Source organism: Xenopus laevis, chromosome 9_10L (genome assembly GCF_017654675.1).
Source record: "Xenopus laevis strain J_2021 chromosome 9_10L, Xenopus_laevis_v10.1, whole genome shotgun sequence".
NCBI lineage: Eukaryota > Metazoa > Chordata > Amphibia > Anura > Pipidae > Xenopus > Xenopus laevis.
The window spans coordinates 135,504,474-135,524,129 of NC_054387.1; the positions used below are offsets into that span (position 1 = coordinate 135,504,474).

The 19,656-nt window shown below is 44.5% G+C and overlaps 1 protein-coding gene across 2 annotated transcripts; it reads right to left on the bottom strand.

Annotated features, from left to right (window-relative positions):
- Positions 1-47: 47 nt before the first annotated feature.
- LOC108703830 (sulfotransferase 1C4) lies at positions 48-18,672 on the bottom strand. Of its 2 annotated transcripts, XM_041576960.1 has the most exons (8): positions 18,414-18,672; positions 13,530-13,702; positions 11,579-11,707; positions 3,861-3,958; positions 2,695-2,821; positions 2,360-2,454; positions 1,325-1,505; positions 48-613 (listed from the first exon to the last, which is right to left on the bottom strand). In XM_041576960.1, exons 2-8 carry the CDS (start codon positions 13,699-13,701, stop codon positions 525-527), a joined length of 891 nt encoding a protein of 296 aa, XP_041432894.1. In that variant the 5' UTR covers position 13,702; positions 18,414-18,672; the 3' UTR covers positions 48-524. The 2 variants fall into 2 exon arrangements, with proteins under 2 accessions (XP_041432894.1, XP_041432895.1); XM_041576961.1 differs by lacking the exon at positions 11,579-11,707 and having other exon boundaries at positions 18,414-18,670.
- Positions 18,673-19,656: the final 984 nt, after the last annotated feature.

The window sequence follows — 19,656 nt, forward strand, 5'->3', positions numbered from 1 at the left end:
TGGTTTATAAGAAAGAGAGTGAGCCGTTTTGAAGAATCAGGAGCCAGTTTAAGTTGATATAATGAGATTTATTTGTAACTTTTGCACTTTGGTTTCTGAGTCTCATTGGTTTTAGCCTTCACAGATGGTCACATTTGATACACTAAAATGATACATTTTAATTGAAGGGTTCTGCAGCTTTTTGCACATATTTAAAAACTTTTAATTAACACGAGATTTGTAGAGGCCTTGATATGGCCCTATAATATACTGGTTTTAATAGTCACTTAATGTATATGAGCAGATTCTCCCTAATATATATTATCATGTGAATAGGTGATACTTGTAATTTTTTTTTTTTAATAGGTTCCTTATGTCCTGTGTAAAAAGGTGCCACCAAGAAATAGAAATAATAGGAAAATCTGTTATTGAGCTTCGTGTGCCTCTTGCTCCTCTGTACAATCTTGTGGGCACAGGTTGTCCCCAGTGTGAAGATGATGAAGGGAATCTCCAGTCAGTCCTTAGATCTCATTCTCTATCAGAGTTCAGTGCAGAACTTTAACCCACTTGTATTCCTCATCAAAGATAATGTTCTGTGCCACCGAGAAATGGGTTTTCCAATCCCCCACAGTCCCTGGAACAAAGAAACAATAAAACCTAATAATAAAAGTCTAATGAAACTAGAGATCCTTTTCATTTCAGATCTACCCCTAACACAAAGACTGGGAGGTGATCATGGAAAGAAGAGAAAGTTAGTAGAGTAAAACAGATCATTCTACACAATGATTGTATGTTTGACTATTTACAAAGGGAAGGTGATGGAAACGGTGTTCTTGGCCTGTCCATTAGAATAGGTCAAATTGCCACCCATGTATTTCAAGGAGGCCAAGCAAACCCAACAATATGGGGCATCTCATGTTCAGTCCATACATTTAAATTTTTTAAGTGTCCAATCTAGTGCACATGATGTTTGCTAGTATATGCAGACCATCTAAAAAGGTACTGAGGCAAGTATTTACTATTAACAATATCACCTGATTCAGAGAATGTGATGTAAAATCTATTTCTAGGTGACATTAATGTGACGGAGAAAGAGGGATAGACGCTTTAGCTTATAAACATGACCCAGAAGCTGATCAGTCTAGAGCAGGGGTCCCCAACCTTTTGAAGCCGTGAACAATATTTAGACTTGTCTCCAAGCCTGGAATTCAAGAATAAGCCCCTGCTTTGAGGCCACTGGGAGCAACATCCAAGGGGTTGGAGAGTAACATGTTGCTCACGAGCTACTGGTTGGGGATCACTGGTCTACAGCATAAACTCTGTTCTCTACAAAATATATCCATACCTTTTCTCATGAAAGGAGATATGGTTTGGTCAAAGATAGCCTTGGGTAGTGTGGTGTAATTTGACATAGGGTTCTCCTTCATTGCCTGGAAGGAAGTGCGATATTTGATGTTCTCCAGAACCTCATCAGATAAGTCCTTCCCGAGGAACTTCATGACTTTCCGTATCTCATGCATTGGGTCCTACAATAAATTAGGATAAACATTTAGTGCAGAGACACATGCTGCGATTTGGGGATCTAGTCGCCCGGCGACAAATCTCTTCTTTTTCGGGGCGACTAATGTCTCCGAACTGCCTTCCCGCCGGCTAGAATGTAAATTGCCTGCAAAATGGCACTTGGAGCGCTTTGTTATCCGAAGTCGCCCAAAGTTTCCTCGTGTTGGATTTATCACCCCTCGACCATGGAAACAGTTCTAATATGAATATTCGTCACCTAAAACCTGCCGAGTTCATGTACAAGTCAATGGCAGAGGTCCGTTGAACTATAAGAATATGTTAGTTGTCTTCCTGACATTCAAGTTTTTTTGGATGAAAAACTCGATTGGAATTCGGAACTATTCAATCGAATAGTAAACTCAAATTTTTTCTTAAATAGCCTCCCATTCAAATTGGGAGTATACTAAAATTTATTAGAGGAAAAAATAAAAATTCACATAAATTCGACTTAATCTGCCCATTAATCTCGGAGGTCACAATTGGTGATGAGCACATTTTTTTCACCGGGTAGGATTTGTGGTGAAGTTTCGTGTTTTGCCATTGTCTAAATTTTTGGTGCAACACAACAAAGATTCGCCACTTTCACTGAGGAAAACACTGTGAAAAAACATCCATTGACTTTAAAGCATTTGGAGTGAGTAAAAAAGACCTGTTTTATATGGAAAAAAAGTTGTGAAAACACACCTATTGGTTTCAATGCATTTTGCTAATTTTTCAACATTTTTTTCAGCCATTTGCCAAATGCAATTTCCCTGGAGGAGCAAAATATCCCACATTCGCTCACCACTATTCATATTATCAAGCGGATCAACCTTCTCACCTTGATCATGTCCTCATAGAAGATAAAGAGTATCTGGTGTTTGTCCACAGCTTTCCACCAGCCAATCACATGGTCAAACCAACTGCCCCAGGGCACTGCGAGAAAAAAAGAAACGTGGTTAAAATTTAAACAAATCACTTGGGGGGTGTATTTATTAACATTGGAGATAAACATCGCCAGTTATGTTGCCCATAGCAACCAATCAGATCTTTGGTTTTGTTATATAAAGGCCCCCATACATGGGCCGATTAAAGCTGCCAACAGACCGAGTCGGCCGCTTATTGGCCAGTGTGTGGGGCCATCCGATGGGCTTCACCGATCAATATCTGGCTCACCATCTCCAGCCAGAAATGCCGAAAAATAACTATCCCAGGTTCCGGGGTCTGGCAGAATCTTGTTCATCTTCTGGAAGTAATAATAAGAAACCATACAGTCCTTGGCATTTCTGGCAACATAGACAACCTGAGGGATGAAACAAATCCATATTCATACAGGTAAGTCACTGTAACACTATATATAATGGGCACATTATTTGCATGAAACATAATATAATGAATGGGAAGTTATATACAGAAAGATAAGGAGTTATATGGAGCAATAGGAGGAGTTATAGGGAGGGTTATATGGAGCAATAGGAGGAGCAAGAGGGAGGGTTATATGGAGCTAAGGGAGGAGTTATAGGGAGGGTTATATGGAGCAATGGGAGGAGTTATAGGGAGGGTTATATGGAGCAATAGGAGGAGTTATAGGGAGGGTTATATGGAGCAATAGGAGGAGTTATAGGGAGGGTTATATGGAGCCATAGCAGGAGTAATAGGGAGGGTTATATGGAGCAATGGGAGGAGTTATAGGGAGGGTTATATGAAGCAATAGGAGTTATAGGGAGGGTTATATGGAGCAATAGGAGGAGTTATAGGGAGGGTTATATGGAGCAAAGGGAGGATTTATAGGGAGGGTTATATGGAGCAAAGGGAGGGTTATATGGAGCAATAGGAGGAGTTATAGGGAGGGTTATATGGAGCAATAGGAGGAGTTATAGGGAGGGTTATATGGAGCAATAGGAGGAGTTATAGGGAGGGTTATATGGAGCAATAGGAGGAGTTATAGGGAGGGTTATATGGAGCCATAGCAGGAGTAATAGGGAGGGTTATATGGAGCAATGGGAGGAGTTATAGGGAGGGTTATATGAAGCAATAGGAGTTATAGGGAGGGTTATATGGAGCAATAGGAGGAGTTATAGGGAGGGTTATATGGAGCAAAGGGAGGATTTATAGGGAGGGTTATATGGAGCAAAGGGAGGGTTATATGGAGCAATAGGAGGAGTTATAGGGAGGGTTATATGGAGCAATAGGAGGAGTTATAGGGAGGGTTATATGGAACAATGGGAGGAGTTATAGGGATGGGTATATGGAACAATGGGAGGAGTTATAGGGAGGGTTATATTGAGCAATAGGAAGAGTTATAGTGAGGGATCATATAGAATAGTAGGAGAATAACTTACCTTGACCTTTTTCTCCAGAAAGGAGGGTGGAACCAGATTAATTGGGAAGTGAGTTTTTAGGATACGAGGAGATGCCATCTTTTGTGCCAACTCCACACCTAGAACAACAGTTATACCAAAGAAATTGAAATATTTCAGTCTTCACAAAGGGGATATATTGGTTATTTTAGCAAACACTCTATTCTGTAATCTAGCTCGTAGACTTAAAAAGAAACACAATTTCTTATAAACCAATTATAGATTCTATTCATTTTTTAAGAACATTGCAAGCATGCTCCCATTTTGTAAATCTAATGTAGCCTTTAGTTATACATCCCCTTTAAAAAATGTGGCATCCCAATTTGAGGAAGATTCATAATCACTCCAAAGACATGCCTCTATAACCTCCCTATAACTCCTCCCCTTGCTCCATATAACCCTCCCTATAACTCCTCCTTTTGCTCCATATAACCCTCCCTATAACTCCTCCTATTGCTCCATATACCCCTCCCTATAACTCCTCCTATGGCTCCATATAACCCTCCCTATAACTCCTCCTATGGCTCCATATAACCCTCCCTATAACTCCTCCTATGGCTCCATATAACCCTCCCTATAACTCCTCCTATAGCTCCATATAACCCTCCCTATAACTCCTCCTATGGCTCCATATAACCCTCCCTATTACTCCTCCTATGGCTCCATATAACCCTCCCTATAACTCCTCCTATAGCTCCATATAACCCTCCCTATAACTCCTCCTATTGCTCCATATAACCCTCCCTATAACTCCTCCCATTGCTCCATATACCCCTCCCTATAACTCCTCCTATTGCTCCATATAACCCTCCCTATAACTCCTCCTATAGCTCCATATAACCCTCCTGTAAGAAAATTACCTGAGTCGCGGCGGCGTGGACGGCCGCCACGCCGCCGGGCGCTCCATTTCTCCGTCAGCTTCCGGGTCCTAGTGCGCGCGCGGCGCGCATGCGCATTATTTAAAGGCGCAGGCGCGCTGACGTCATACAAAGGCGCGAATTTCAAATGTATTTAAAGGTACAGTTTTACTTTATGCATTGCCCGTGATAGGATATTGTTTCCTGGTGCTTCTGAGCCTTGTGCTATATTCTGAACCTGTTTGAATCCGGTTTTTGACCTCTGCCTGTTTCCTGACGACGCTCCCATCTGAATCCTGACCTGTGCCTGTTAACCGACTACTCTATTGCCTGAACCCCCTTCTGCTTGTTTACCCGGTTTTGACCCTTTCCTGCCTGACGATCCTTGCTATCTGCCTGGCCTCGACCCAGCCTGTCTGACTATCCTCTCTGCCTCATCCTTGCCTGTAACCGTGATCCTCGGATCCCAAAAGACTCTAGATACCTGCCGTGCCCCATTGCCTGCCAGAACTCTAGCCTTGCCCACTCATAAGTCCAGGTGGCACCCCAGTAGGCAGAGGGCCTTCCCGAAGCCCAAAAGTGGTCACACATACTGGTGAAGAGAGCTCTGACCACGGTGCTTGGCTCTAGTTCTGGTATTGGGTGCCGGCCGTGACATTATCACGGGCCATGGAGGACGACGATCACATTGAAGCTGCTGCTGCTGCTGCTCCTCTCCCAACATCCACTGATCTGTTGCTTACTACTTTGCTGCAACGAATGGAGGACCAGGAGCAAAAGCAAAATTATCTGCTCCAGGGGTTCCATAATCTAAACCCGCCAGCTGGGACCCTCGCAGCAGTCAGCTAGTTCTGTTCCTACATCCTCTGTGGGTTCCCCGCCAGATAGGGGTTCTACATCCAGACCCCCAGGAACCCAAGATCGCATTTCCTGCCAAGTTCGGTGGGGACAGAACCCAGTTTTTTGTTTTTCAAGAAGCCTGCAAGCTGTACCTCAGCTTTTTCCCCCATTCTTTTCCCTCTGATGAGGAAAAGGTCAGATTCGTTATGACCCTATTAGTGGGTGACCCCCAAATCTGGGCACTTTAGACTGCCAGCCACCGATCCTGCCCGTTTATCTTTAGACCAGTTCTTCCGTTCTATGGCTATTCTATACGATGACCCGGATCGCGCCTCTTCGGCCGACTCCGCGATTCGTAAATTACGCCAAGGTAAACGGGAGGTGGAAACTTATTGTACTGAGTTTCGTAGGTGGGCGGTGGAAACGGGGTGGAATGATACGGCTCTACGGAGTCAGTTTCGCATTGGTCTGGCCAAATCTGTCAAAGACAGCCTTGTTAACTATCCCCTATCTTCCAGTCTGGATGACCTTATGTCTTTGGCCATCCAGATAGATAGGAGACAAAGGGTGAATAGGGATGAACAGGATACTTATGTTGGGTATAAACATGTTTATAGTGCTAAGTTTTCAAACCCCTCTGTGTCTCAACCTCAGGAGGAGCCTATGCAGCTAGGCATCTCACACCTTACTCCTGAGGAAAAGGCACGCAGGCGGTCCCTTGGGCTGTGTATTTATTGTGGGGAGAAGGGTCACTTTCTCAATCAATGCACCAAGAGGCCGGGAAACGCCCAAGCTTAAATGGAGAAGGGGAGCTCCATTTGGGTGCAGGCGTTTCCTCTCCCCAATCTGCCTCTAAGGTTCTATTACCAGTTAAATTGACCTGGCCTACGGGCACTATCGAAGTGTCGGCTTTCATTGATTCTGGGGCAGAGGGTAATTTCTTGGACGCGGCTTTTGCTGCAAAATTCAAAATTCCTCTGGTTGCCCTTAATCCGCCCATGAGAATCCTTGCTGTAGACAAAAGACCCTTGGGTCTGGGGTGGTTTCCCAAAAGACCATCAACCTGTCCTTGTGTATAAGTAATCTGCATTCTGAAGAAATAGCTTTGTACCTCATTGAGGGAGCTTCCTGTCCTCTCATTCTGGGTTTACCCTGGCTCCAGAGGCATAACCCTCTGATAGATTGGGTTTCTAGGGAGGTTATTCAGTGGGGTTCTGGTTGTAGTGGGGTGTGTACTCCATCTGTAGTGGGTAATACCATCCTTGAGGGGTTACCATCTGCCTACACTGCCTATTCTGACGTATTTTCCAAAAAGGCAGCTGAGACACTACCCCCACATCGGCAGTATGACTGCCCTATTGATCTGCTTCCGGGATCATCTCCCCCTCGAGGCAGAACCTTTCCCCTCTCATTGCCTGAGGCCCAGGCAATGAGAGAGTATATTCAAGAGAACCTTGATAGAGGGTTTATTAGGCCTTCCAGTTCCCCTGCGGGGGCAGGGTTTTTTTTTTGTAGGCAAGAAAGACGGTGGTTTACGCCCCTGTATTGATTATAGGGGCTTGAACAAGATCACTGTGAAAAACCGCTATCCCTTACCCCTTATCTCTGAATTGTTTGACCAGGTCAAGGATGCTAAAATCTTCTCCAAATTAGACCTGAGGGGAGCTTACAATCTCATACGGATCAGGGAGGGGGACGAGTGGAAAACTGCTTTCAATACCAGGGATGGCCACTATGAGTACCTCGTAATGCCCTTTGGTCTATGTAACGCCCCAGCAGTGTTTCAGGAATTTGTCAATGACATCTTCCGTGACCTGTTGGGGGTATATGTTGTGGTTTATCTTGACGACATACTAATTTTTTCTGCAAACCTTTGCGAACATCGCATTCATGTCTGTGAGGTATTACGTAGGTTAAGGGTGAATTGTCTGTATGCTAAGTTAGAGAAATGCACATTCGAGGTAACCTCTGTCCAATTTCTGGGGTCAACATTTCTTTTAAGGGTCTTGAAATGGATCCGGGCAAGGTGAGAGCTGTCCTGGATTGGACTCAACCCCTTTCATTGCGTGCAACCCAGAGATTCTTGGGGTTCGCAAATTATTACAGGCAATTCATCAAAAACTTTTCTGTCATAGTGGCGCCCATCACTAAATTTAACCAAAAAAGGTGCTGATCCCAGCATGTGGCCCCCTGAAGCTATTCAAGCTTTTGAAACCCTCAAGAGGGAATTCAGTTCCGCCCCAATTCTACGGCATCCTGATACTGCTTTACCTTTCATTGTGGAAGTAGATGCTTCTGAGGTAGGAGCAGGGGCGGTTCTTTCCCAAAGGCACCCGACTACCAACAAATTGCATCCCTGTGCGTTCTTCTCTAGGAAGTTCCTGCCCGCTGAGGTAAACTATGATATAGGGAATCGTGAATTGTTGGCAGTCAAGTGGGCCTTTGAGGAATGGCGGCACCTACTGGAGGGGGCTAAACACCAGATTACGGTCTATACTGACCATAAGAATTTGCTCTATATTGAGTCAGCTAAGCGATTAAACCCTAGACAGGCTAGGTGGGCTCTGTTCTTCACCAGGTTTGATTTTTCTTTAACCTTTAGACCCGGTACAAAGAACATCAAGGCAGATGCTCTCTCTAGGAGCTTCGACTCAGTCTGTTCTGACTTAGATGATAATCCTTCTATTATCCCAAGTGAATGTATTGTAGCCACATTGGAATCTGACCTCTCTTCCTTATTGTCCTCTGTTCAAAATGATGCTCCCTCCAACACTCCTGAGGGAGGCTTTTTGTTCCTGAAAATCTCAGAGAACAGGTGTTAAGAGAGGTTCATGATTCCAAAATGGCAGGACACCCCGGTGTAAGTAAAACTACATCTTTGTTGTCCAGAAGTGTGTGGTGGCCAACTTGCAAGCAAGATGTAAAATCATTTGTAGACTCTTGCCCTGTTTGCCAACGCTCTAAATCTTCTAAAAATTTGTCCCAGGGATTACTCATTCCCCTGCCTATTCCTGAGAGACCGTGGACCCATCTTTCGATGGATTTTATAGTGGACTTACCATCGTCCCAGGGGAAAACAGTAATTTGGGTGGTCGTGGACAGATTTAGCAAAATGGGTCATTTTGTCGCACTTCCACATCTCCCTTCCGCTAAAACCTTATCTGAGCTTTTTATTCAGCACATATTCAAGTTACATGGTTTTCCTGTTAATATTGTTTCTGACAGAGGGGTTCAGTTTGTCTCCAAGTTTTGGCGAGCATTTTGCTCTTTAGTGGGGATTAATCTTTCGTTTTCTACTGCTTATCACCCACAAACCAACGGGCAAACTGAAAGGGTAAATCAGACCTTAGAACAGTTTCTAAGGTGTTATGTCTCTGAGAATCAGTCTTCTTGGGCAGAATTGTTACCCTGGGCAGAATTTGCCTACAATAATGCTTCACACTCCTCCACTGGGGAGTCTCCGTTTTTTATTGTTAATGGGTTGCACCCCAAGGCGTTTTCTTTTTCAGGGTCTGGTTCCTCTGTTCCATCTGCCAACTCCTCTGTCGAACAGTTTTCTAAAGTCTGGTCACAAGTTCACAACTCTCTTAAGACAGCTACATCCTCTCAGAAGAGGGCTGCTGATAGGAGACGCAGGGAGGCACCCCAATATAGGGTGGGAGACTTGGTGTGGCTCTCCACCAAGAACATTAAATTGAAAGTTCCTTCCCTAAAATTGGGTCCCCGTTTCATTGGTCCATATCCCATCACTTCTGTTATCAACCCTTCTTCTGTTCGTCTTAAGTTACCTGTTAATTTCAAAATTTCTGATTCCTTTCATGTCTCGCTACTAAAAACCTGCTTCTAACACCCGCCTTGTTTCTGTTCCTCCTCCAGTGCAAGTTGACGGTCAGCCTGAATTTGAGATCCAGGAGTTCCTTGATTCCCGTTTGGTACGTAACAAACTCCAGTACCTCACTAGATGGAAGGGATTTGGTCCTGAGGAGAACTCCTGGGTCTCAGTTGATGACATCAAGGCTGACCGCCTCAGGAGGCAATTTCACATTAAGTTTCCTGGGAAGGCCTGGGGGTCCAGTGGCCCCCCCTAGAGAGGGGGGTAATGTAAGAAAATTACCTGAGTCGCGGCGGCGTGGACGGCCGCCACGCCGCCGCGCTCCTTCTCCGTCGGCTTTCCGGGTCCTAGTGCGCGCGCGGCGCGCATGCGCATTATTTAAAGGCGCAGGCGCGCTGACGTCATACAAAGGCGCGAATTTCAAATGTATTTAAAGGTACAGTTTTTACTTTATGCATTGCCCGTGATAGGATATTGTTTCCTGGTGCTTCTGAGCCTTGTGCTATATTCTGAACCTGTTTGAATCCGGTTTTTTGACCTCTGCCTGTTTCCTGACGACGCTCCCATCTGAATCCTGACCTGTGCCTGTTAACCGACTACTCTATTGCCTGAACCCCTTCTGCTTGTTACCCGGTTTTGACCCTTTCCTGCCTGACGATCCTTGCTATCTGCCTGCCTCGACCCAGCCTGTCTGACTATCCTCTCTGCCTCATCCTTGCCTGTAACCGTGATCCTCGGCCCAAAAGACTCTAGATACCTGCCGTGCCCCATTGCCTGCCAGAACTCTAGCCTTGCCCACTCATAAGTCCAGGTGGCACCCCAGTAGGCGGAGGGCCTTCCCGAAGCCCAAAAGTGGTCACACATACTGGTGAAGAGAGCTCTGACCACGGTGCTTGGCTCTAGTTCTGGTATTGGGTGCCACCTGGACTTATGAGTGGGCAAGGCTAGAGTTCTGGCAGGCAATGGGGCACGGCAGGTATCTAGAGTCTTTTGGGCCGAGGATCACGGTTACAGGCAAGGATGAGGCAGAGAGGATAGTCAGACAGGCTGGGTCGAGGCAGGCAGATAGCAAGGATCGTCAGGCAGGAAAGGGTTAAAACCGGGTAACAAGCAGAAGGGGTTCAGGCAATAGAGTAGTCGGTTAACAGGCACAGGTCAGGATTCAGATGGGAGCGTCGTCAGGAAACAGGCAGAGGTCAAAAACCGGATTCAAACAGGTTCAGAATATAGCACAAGGCTCAGAAGCACCAGGAAACAATATCCTATCGCGGGCAATGCATAAAGTAAAACTGTACCTTTAAATACATTTGAAATTCGCGCCTTTGTATGACGTCAGCGCGCCTGCGGCCTTTAAATAATGCGCTTAATGTGCGGCGCCGGCGCTGCGACTAGGACCCGCGGAAGCCGACGGAGAAGGGAGCGCGGGCTGGCGTGGCGGCCGGGTCCACGCCGCCGCGGACTCAGGTAATTTCTTACACCTCCCCTATTACTGGCCTGCCTATTGCTGGGCCATTAGGTAGTCTCTGCTTGTTCCTTATTAAACTCCTCCTATTGCTCGCATATAAACCTCCTATAACTCTCCTTCCTATTCTTGCTCCGCATACTAACACCTCTCCTATAACTCCTCCTTACTTTGCTGCCATATAACCCTCCCTATTACTTCCTCCTATTGCTTCCATATAACTCTCCCTATAACTCACTCCTATTGCTCCAGTATAGTTTACCGCTGCTCGTGGCCGTGAGTAAAACTCCTGCCTATTGGCTGTTGTGGTGGTGGGTGCCATAGTGGTTAACCTCTGTTATGTACGGGATGGCGTTGTTGTCCTATTTTATAACTCCCTCTCTGTCTAATGTATTGCTCCATATTAACCCCTCATATACTTCATCCTATTAGCTCATATACCTTGCACTATACTCCTCCTATTAATCCATATCCTCCTTATATTTGACTCCATGGCTAATTATTGGGGGGCTCGGCCGAAGTTGATACCCATCTGTCTATAACTCCTCCTATTGCTCCATATACTCCTCCTACAGGTCAATGTTCCTTGTTCTTTATATCATGATAGAGCAAGAATTCTTAATCTATAGGTCAGAACCCTGTGGTATTCAGGGTGAGTTCCCATGATCCCTTACAGGACTCCAGGAGCGATATGCACAGTGCCTATTACCTGATGGCATGGGCTTCGGTGGTACTATCTCTATGAAGGGCACTTTGATAAAAATTGGGGCCCTCATGCTCTTCTGCACATCTCCCTCTTGTAATATCAGATCCACGATCTCCTGCATCCACGTTGTCCCTACACACAGACACAAACACACCTGTACAGATTAAGGACAAAGCTACACTGATTTTCCTTCTCTTCTTGGACCATTCCATTACCAGCCTTACAGCCAGTACAGACACAAACACACCTGTGTAGGCTTAGAGGAAATGCACAGGGTTAATATTATTTTTGGACTCTCCCATTACTGGACCTCTTTGGTTCAGCAAACCCATAGTGAAATCAGAGCAACCCTAGGGGATAATACAAGGATACAAGAATTATGGGAGGAGATAAATAAGGTCATGGACTGACATTGAAGAACAATGGAGTCCTAAGGCAAGACTGAAACTGCAGGTTGAGTGAGATCCCACCATCATTGTACATTCTGCTCTAAATATTCCCAAAGGGAAACCTGTTCTTTTGCAGAACGATGTGTTGCCAGGCAGACAATTGACGCCTAAACATTTGTTCTGCCGATAAACCTGATCTCAGTAATACACCCAATTCCCATTGTGTTTTTGGGGATAATATCCCCTGGGCTCGGCTGTGAGCTGAACTGAAGCCAGACTGGATTCCAATTGCTCTGGTGACAGGGAGTTAAAGGGATTCAGGACAGATTTTTTTCATATTTCGTTTGGAAGTTTGATGAGAGCTATTTCCTTACTTTCCCAAGTGCCCTCAGCCATGTGACTTGTGCTCTGATAAACATCAGCCTCTCTTTACTGCTGTGCGTAAACTTGGACTGATGTCATCCCCCCTTCCGTTTTCTAGGAAAATGATAACATAAAAATCATGGCATAATCCCATTAAATAAGCCCGATGCAAGGAACCTCCCAGAACCTCTGTTCTACATAGGGAAGATATAATTACCCTTTGTGTGCTTTATTGGTCTCATTTTCTTTTGACAACATTTAATGGGGCCCTGCCTCTCTCCATATCACTGTACAGAGGAAATAGAGTTTATTCCCATGGGGACCATCCTCTGGGCTGGGAGGGTGACAGGGAGTTGCACCATGTACAGAATGGCACAGTCTGACCATTTGTACTCAACAGATCACACAAAAACTCATGCAGTGTGTTTGGTGCTGTAGTTGTGCCTATAGTTCCAGCCAGTCCAATGCACTCGGTATCCAATGGATTCAGTTGATGGGTCACAAGAGTTTCTCCTTATCATGAGCTCCATTCTCCCCAACATCAGGCTGGAAACAATAACTCCATTCACAGCATGCAGTACGGGCCCTAAGAGCAGTACAGGGCCATGAGAGCAGCAAGAGGCACAAAAGTGCTCCCAATTAGCACTTGTGCCTCTGCCCATGGTTAGGACTTCACTCTAATGCTCAGGTAGGCAAAGCCGCATACAAAGATGGACACAGCTTCTTGCACTCTATTTTAGCAGGAGAGCTCAGCCTCAGGACACCAGGATCACCCAAGGATAACCAGGTGCATTGTGGGCAAGCAAGATGGTGAATAGCAGCTGCAGCTTGAACTTGAAGTACATACATGTATAGGGGTCTCCAGTTGGCTATACCTGTGGTACCAGAGGGCTCATTCACTTAGGGCTCTTACACACGGCTGTTCCTGGCATTGTGATTTCTTCTGTTCAGCCGCAGGGGAGCGCAGGAGAAGACACAATTATTGTGAAGGGGCCGCAGGAAAAAACGACCGTGTGTAAGAGCCATAAGTGAATGAGCCCTCTGGTACCACAGGTATAGCCAACTCGAGACCCCTATACATATATGTACTTCAACTCCCAGTAGCCTTAACCCATCTGGCTGATGCTAGGAGTTGTAGTTCAACATGTTGAATAAAGGAACGGAAAGGGACAGATATTGATTCAGATGATCTGGTCACTTACCTGCTTTGGGGTAGGTAGCGATGAGGATGTCGTCCTCCCGGGCCTGGAAATTACATATAGAGTCCCAGACATCACAGAGGGTGCTCGGCAGTGATACCCCCTCAATATGGCCCATAGTAAACTGGAAATTCTCCATTCCCTTTACCATTTCTTCCGTTACTGCTGGATCCATACTGGTGGGGAGGAGAGACAGTGAGGGGCTTACAGGTAATTCAGATTTATCAATCAGTACAACTTTATACAAAGTACACAGTGAGTCTACAGGACCCCCCAAAAACCTCCAATATACAAAGCAAACACCATATACAGCAATTTAACAGGATCACTTATAAGCAGAGGAAGGAGCTTATGGGAAAGGGGGCGACTGGCAGAGGAAGGAGCTTACGAGTCATGATATCACTCCATTTAGCACATGGATATGGGATTGTTGAATGTAGTTCCCGGAACAAGGAAGTAGGAGAGTAAAAGAGACTGAACAGATTTGTGTCTTGTGTGCTGATTGCAATACACATAAAACCAAAACATTACAGGGTACAGCAAAGCCCCTGATACAGATCTCATAATCATCATTTATATAGCGCCAACAAGTTATGCAGAGCTTTGCCTTAGTTTATAATGAACAGAAACAAATGATAAATAACAAACAAAGGTTTACAGGTTACAGTAGGATTAGAGGTTCCTACACGTCAGAGTTTACAACTAGTGGTGAGATAGATGAGTCTGTAGGTGGCCATACACTATACGATCTGCTCATTTTGCAAGGTCACCAAACGAGTGGATCTTAACCCTATATGCCCGCTAATGGCTGAGTGATATCGGATGAATCCAAACGTTCGGCCTTGTGGCCGAATGCTTCGGATTACAATACTACGAATGGGCTCGATCGGGAGGACCCGTCGGGAGCCCCCCCACATGGGCAGATAAGCTGCCGAATCAGTCTAAAGGACCAATACCAGAAGCTTTAATCTGCCTGTATATATGGCCACCTTAACAGCAGCATTTAGATCAGATTGGAGTTGTGAAAGGTGACTTGTTGGAATACCTGTGAGGAGTAAGTTGCAGTAATCAAGGCGGGAGATGATGAGAGACTGAATCAGTGTTTTAGTTGATTCTGAGATATGGTTGTGTAGGGATGTGAAAATCTTAAGACACCCTTACAATTTACAGACAGGCACATCCCTAGTAATATGGACACCTCAGTGGGTCCTTATGGGGACCTTGTGCTTATGTAACCCCTGCAGTTCACACAGTGTACACCAGATGGCACTGTGCCAGAGAATAAAAGGTTTAGGAACCATGTGCTCTGGGTCCATTACTTTAGCCCAACCAAGCAGGCTGGAAGGGAATGGGTAGTGCTGACCCTAGGCGCCTTGGCCTTAGTAATTAGACAGCTATACTCAATTATAGATCACTCTAGGAGTGATAGAGAGGTTATTTAGTTGAGCAGCTCAAGGCTCCGCCGAGGAGATTAGAGGGATTAAGATCCCAGGGTATTACTGACCCAGAGTAAGGAACCAAGTGTTGAGATAGGGATGTCAGGAGTTCCCCTAGTCTGCCACTGGAAGATATCCTGAAAACTGGGCAATACCCATCACATGCTGTCAACTTACTCTCTGCTGTATATTCCCTAGCCTGTGGGGATTCAGCCTATACGTGCTGTGAGTATATGCTTCCTTTATGCTGCTGTGTATGTTCTATACTCCATTGTGGATCAATGTGCTAAATGATCTATGTGCTATTGTTCAATAAATACGTTCTTTGTTCAACTGTTAAAGAACTACTGGCGCCCATCATTGTGCTATCGCACCCAGTTACAGTTACACTACACCCTTGCCTCCACCGCGTTGTGAGGACTTACCCCTGAGAAAGAGAGCTCATCTGTGGTCTCAGCCCACCAAGGAAAGTAGCTAAAACTGCCCTAGCACAAGTCAGTTTACTATAGCGCTACAGTCGTATTCGAGCAATGTTGCGCAGTTGAATACGACAAGATTTTGCAAGTGTTTGGATGTTGGTGAAAAAGACAGATGAGAGTCTAAGATAACTCCTAGGCAGCCTGTGTGGTGGAATGAAAGGTGGTGTTGTTTACGGTGAGTGATATCTGAGGGACAGGGGAAGATCTAGGAGGAAATATAATGAGTTCTGTTTTAGATTCAGTTTCAGGTGAGACATCAAGGAGGAGACAGCACAGAGACAGTCTGTAACTTGGGAAAGGACACAAGGAGAGAGGTCAGGAGTAGACAAGTAGAGTTGGTTCATCAGCATAGACAAAAATACACTTAATTTTGTTTAATCAGTGTTTTACTTGTTTTATGAATGAGGCTTTTACACCTATAGGGTTAGACACAAACTTGTGCCCTGACTATAAAATGCTAATCCCTATTAAAGGAAAACTATACCTCCAAAATGAATACAGACAGTTTACATCATATTAAGTGGCATATTAAAGAATTTTACCAAACTGGAATATATATTTAAGTAAATATTGCACTTTTACATCTGTTGCCTTGAGCCACCATTTCATGATGGTCTGTGTGCTGCCTCAGAGATCACCTGACCAGAAATACTGCAGCTCTAACTGTAACAGGAAGAGATCACCTGACCAGAAATACTGCAGCTCTAACTGTAACAAGAAGAGATCACCTGACCAGAAATACTGCAGCTCTAACTGTAACAGGAAGAGATCACCTGACCAGAAATACTGCAGCTCTAACTGTAACAGGAAGAGATCACCTTACCAGAAATACTGCAGCTCTAACTAACAGGAAGATATCACCTGACCAGACATACTGCAGCTCTAACTGTAACAGGAAGAGATCACCTGACCAGAAATACTGCAGCTCTAACTGTAACAGGAAGAGATCACCTGACCAGAAATACTACAACTCTAACTGCAACAGGAAGAGATCACCTGACCAGAAATACTACAACTCTAACTGCAACAGGAAGAGATCACCTGACCAGAAATACTGCAGCTCTAACTGTAACAGTAAGTGTGGAAGCAAAAGACAGAACTCTGTCTGTTAATTGACTCATGTGAAGTAACATGTTTGGTATGTTTGTGTGCACAGTGAATCTTACGATCCCAGGGGGTGGCCCTTATTTTTTAAAATGGCAATTTTCTATTTATGATTACCCAATGGCACATACTACAAGAAAAGTATATTATTATGATAATGGTTTATTTTAGGGATGCACCGAATCCACTATTTTGAGGAAAGATTCGGCCGAATACTGAACTGAATCCAAATCCTAATTGGCATATGCAAATCAGGGGTGGGAAGGGGAAAACATTTTTTACTTCCTAGTTTTGAGACAAAAAGTCATGCGATTTAACTCCACGCCCCTAATTTGCATATGCAAATTAGGATTCGGATTTTGTTCGGCCGGGCAGAAGGATTCGGCAGAATCCTGCTGAAAAAGGCCGAATCTCGAACTGAATCTTGGATTCGGTGCATCCCTAGTTTATTTACATGAAGCAGGGTTTTACATATGAGCTGTTTCATGCTATATCTTTTTATAGAGACCTACATTGTTTGGGGGGTTTAGTTTTTATATAATATGGTGAATAAAGTACCCCCCATTGTAAAATATAAGGGTATTATAAGTTACCAGGGAGTTTCATGACCATATAAAATTACTAGGCTGAAGGCCGAGTGTTTTTATACAGGTCATAGAACTCCGAGGTAAAGTCTAATATCCTTATATTTTACAACTGTGGGAACTTTATTATAATACACAAGTTTCAGTGAGTCATGTGAAATATTAGAACTCACCGTTTATAACTGATGACATCAGAACTCACCGTTTATAACCGATGACATCAGAACTCACCGTTTATAAGGATATAATTTACAAGATATTCATGGCTTTTGTGTATTATATAGTGAATAAAGTACCCCCTCTTGTAAAATATAAGGATATTATAAGTTACCGAGGAGTTTCATGACCATATAAAAGTACGAGGCCGAAGGCCGAGTGTTTTTATACAGGTCATGGAACTTCGAGGTAACTTCTAATATCCTCATATTTTACAACTGGGGGTACTTTATTTATTATAATACACAAATTTTAGTGAGTCATGTGACAGAAATGACATCAGAACTCACCATTTATAACTGATGACATCACTACTCACCGTTTATAAGGATATAATTTACAGGATATTCATGGCTTTTGTGTATTATATTAGAATTGATGTGACACATGGGGAAGAATTATTCTGAGCTTTACTCCATTTTTTAAAATATCGTTTTTGTGCCATTTTTATGTCGTTTGAAAGACAAATTCATAAAAAGTGTCAGTAAAGTGTCTTTATTTCACTAAAATATGAAAAGTGGCGGAATTTAGTCGGATTTCTGTTTGTGAATATGGAGAAAGTTATTTACTCCAGTTTTTTACTCTCTCCACTCTTGTGAATTCCCCCCATACATTACACTCACAGATACAATTCCTGTACTTGAAATTGATGGACTTTAATAAATGTGCCCCCTATAGTGAATGATATACATGGAGGGGTGAGATGGGGGAGGGGCAGTTGATCAATTAGAAGAATATCCTCGTCTGCTTTATGTAAGAGAACATCAGTAATGAATCAATAGGACACAAGTAGCAACAGACACACGGTGAGTCAACAAGTAGAAACGAATGAATTATAATAGAATAAATCAGACACCCCCACAATTGAATAATTGGCAGTGGAATGACACGTAGTATAAGGAAGGGACTGCGCCCCCATATTAGCCACAGACGGGGGTCACACTGGTTCAGTGAATATTGGGGCTGGTGTCTGGCCAGTTTGTTCCCAGTAAAGAGAACATTTAGCAGATACTGTCACAAACCACGTGAAATAAAGTGAAGTAGAAGAAATAGTTTTTATATTATTACCTGCTTTTGGGTGAAACCTCTGCTCATCCCTTCCCTTTGCTTCTTCTCCAGCACTTTCCAGTATGAGGCTGTGCACTTGCCCGCAATTTCTGCCTCAGTAACAGAGAAACTGCCCCTGGGGGAGGAGTCATGGGCGTGTCTGTGATGTCACACTCAGTCCTTCCCTGCAGACATTGGATCCCCCTTACTGATTGTTTTCCCTTCTCTGTTCTACACTTTTCTGTCTGACCTCCTTTCCCCCATCCCCTCCCTGCAGTGTTTCTTTCTCTCCCTCCCCGCCCTGTTCATTTAACCCCTCCCTGTTCATCTAACCCCTCCCTGCCCTGTTCATTTAACCCCTCCCCCGCCCTGTTCGTTTAACCTCACCCTGTTCATCTAACCCCTCCCTGCCCTGTTCATCTAACCTCTCCCCGCCCTGTTCATTTAACCCCTCCCTGTTCATTTAACCCCCTCTCTGTCCTGTTTGTTTTCCTCCCACCTGCACCCTCTCTTCACTGCGTGTTCCTCTCCCTTGCCCTGCTAGAATTAGGGGAAAAGCTGTATAAATAAAACATATTTTCTGGGGACAATGTGTATGAGCAGTTAGTGTAAATACCATCGTCATTTTATACACAGTATTATGTTCTATACAAACAGCAATCAATGTCTTTTGGGTTTTCCCTTGTAAAGTCCCCACATCTGTTATTATATGTTATACAATTCTACAACATAAGCTGCAATTATTCCCTTGCAACTCCCTGCGCCTGATCATACACTGTTCCACAACAGCTGCATTTTCCCTTGCAACTCCCAGCACCTGACCAGCAATTGTCACAGAGCTGCTGTATTTATTCCCTTGCAACTCCCTGCACCTGATCATACACTGTTCCACAACAGCTGCATTTTCCCTTGCAACTCCCAGCACCTGACCAGCAATTGTCACAGAACTGCTGCATTTATTCCCTTGCAACTCCCTGCGCCTGATCATACACTGTTCCACAACAGCTGCATTTTCCCTTGCAACTCCCAGCACCTGACCAGCAATTGTCACAGAACTGCTGCATTTATTCCCTTGCAACTCCCTGCGCCTGATCATACACTGTTCCACAACAGCTGCATTTTCCCTTGCAACTCCCAGCACCTGACCAGCAATTGTCACAGAGCTGCTGTATTTATTCCCTTGCAACTCCCTGCACCTGATCATACACTGTTCCACAACAGCTGCATTTTCCCTTGCAACTCCCAGCACCTGACCAGCAATTGT

Coding starts and splice junctions, on each gene's coding strand:
- LOC108703830 (XM_041576960.1), bottom strand. CDS start 13,701: ATGGATCCAGCAGTAACGGAAGAAATGGTAAAGGGAATGGAGAATTTC. Junction 1,506..2,359: donor TCTATGAGGACATGATCAAG/GTGAGAAGGTTG, acceptor AATTTATTGTAG/GACCCAATGCATGAGATACG. Junction 614..1,324: donor ATCTCCTTTCATGAGAAAAG/GTATGGATATAT, acceptor TCTTTGTTCCAG/GGACTGTGGGGGATTGGAAA.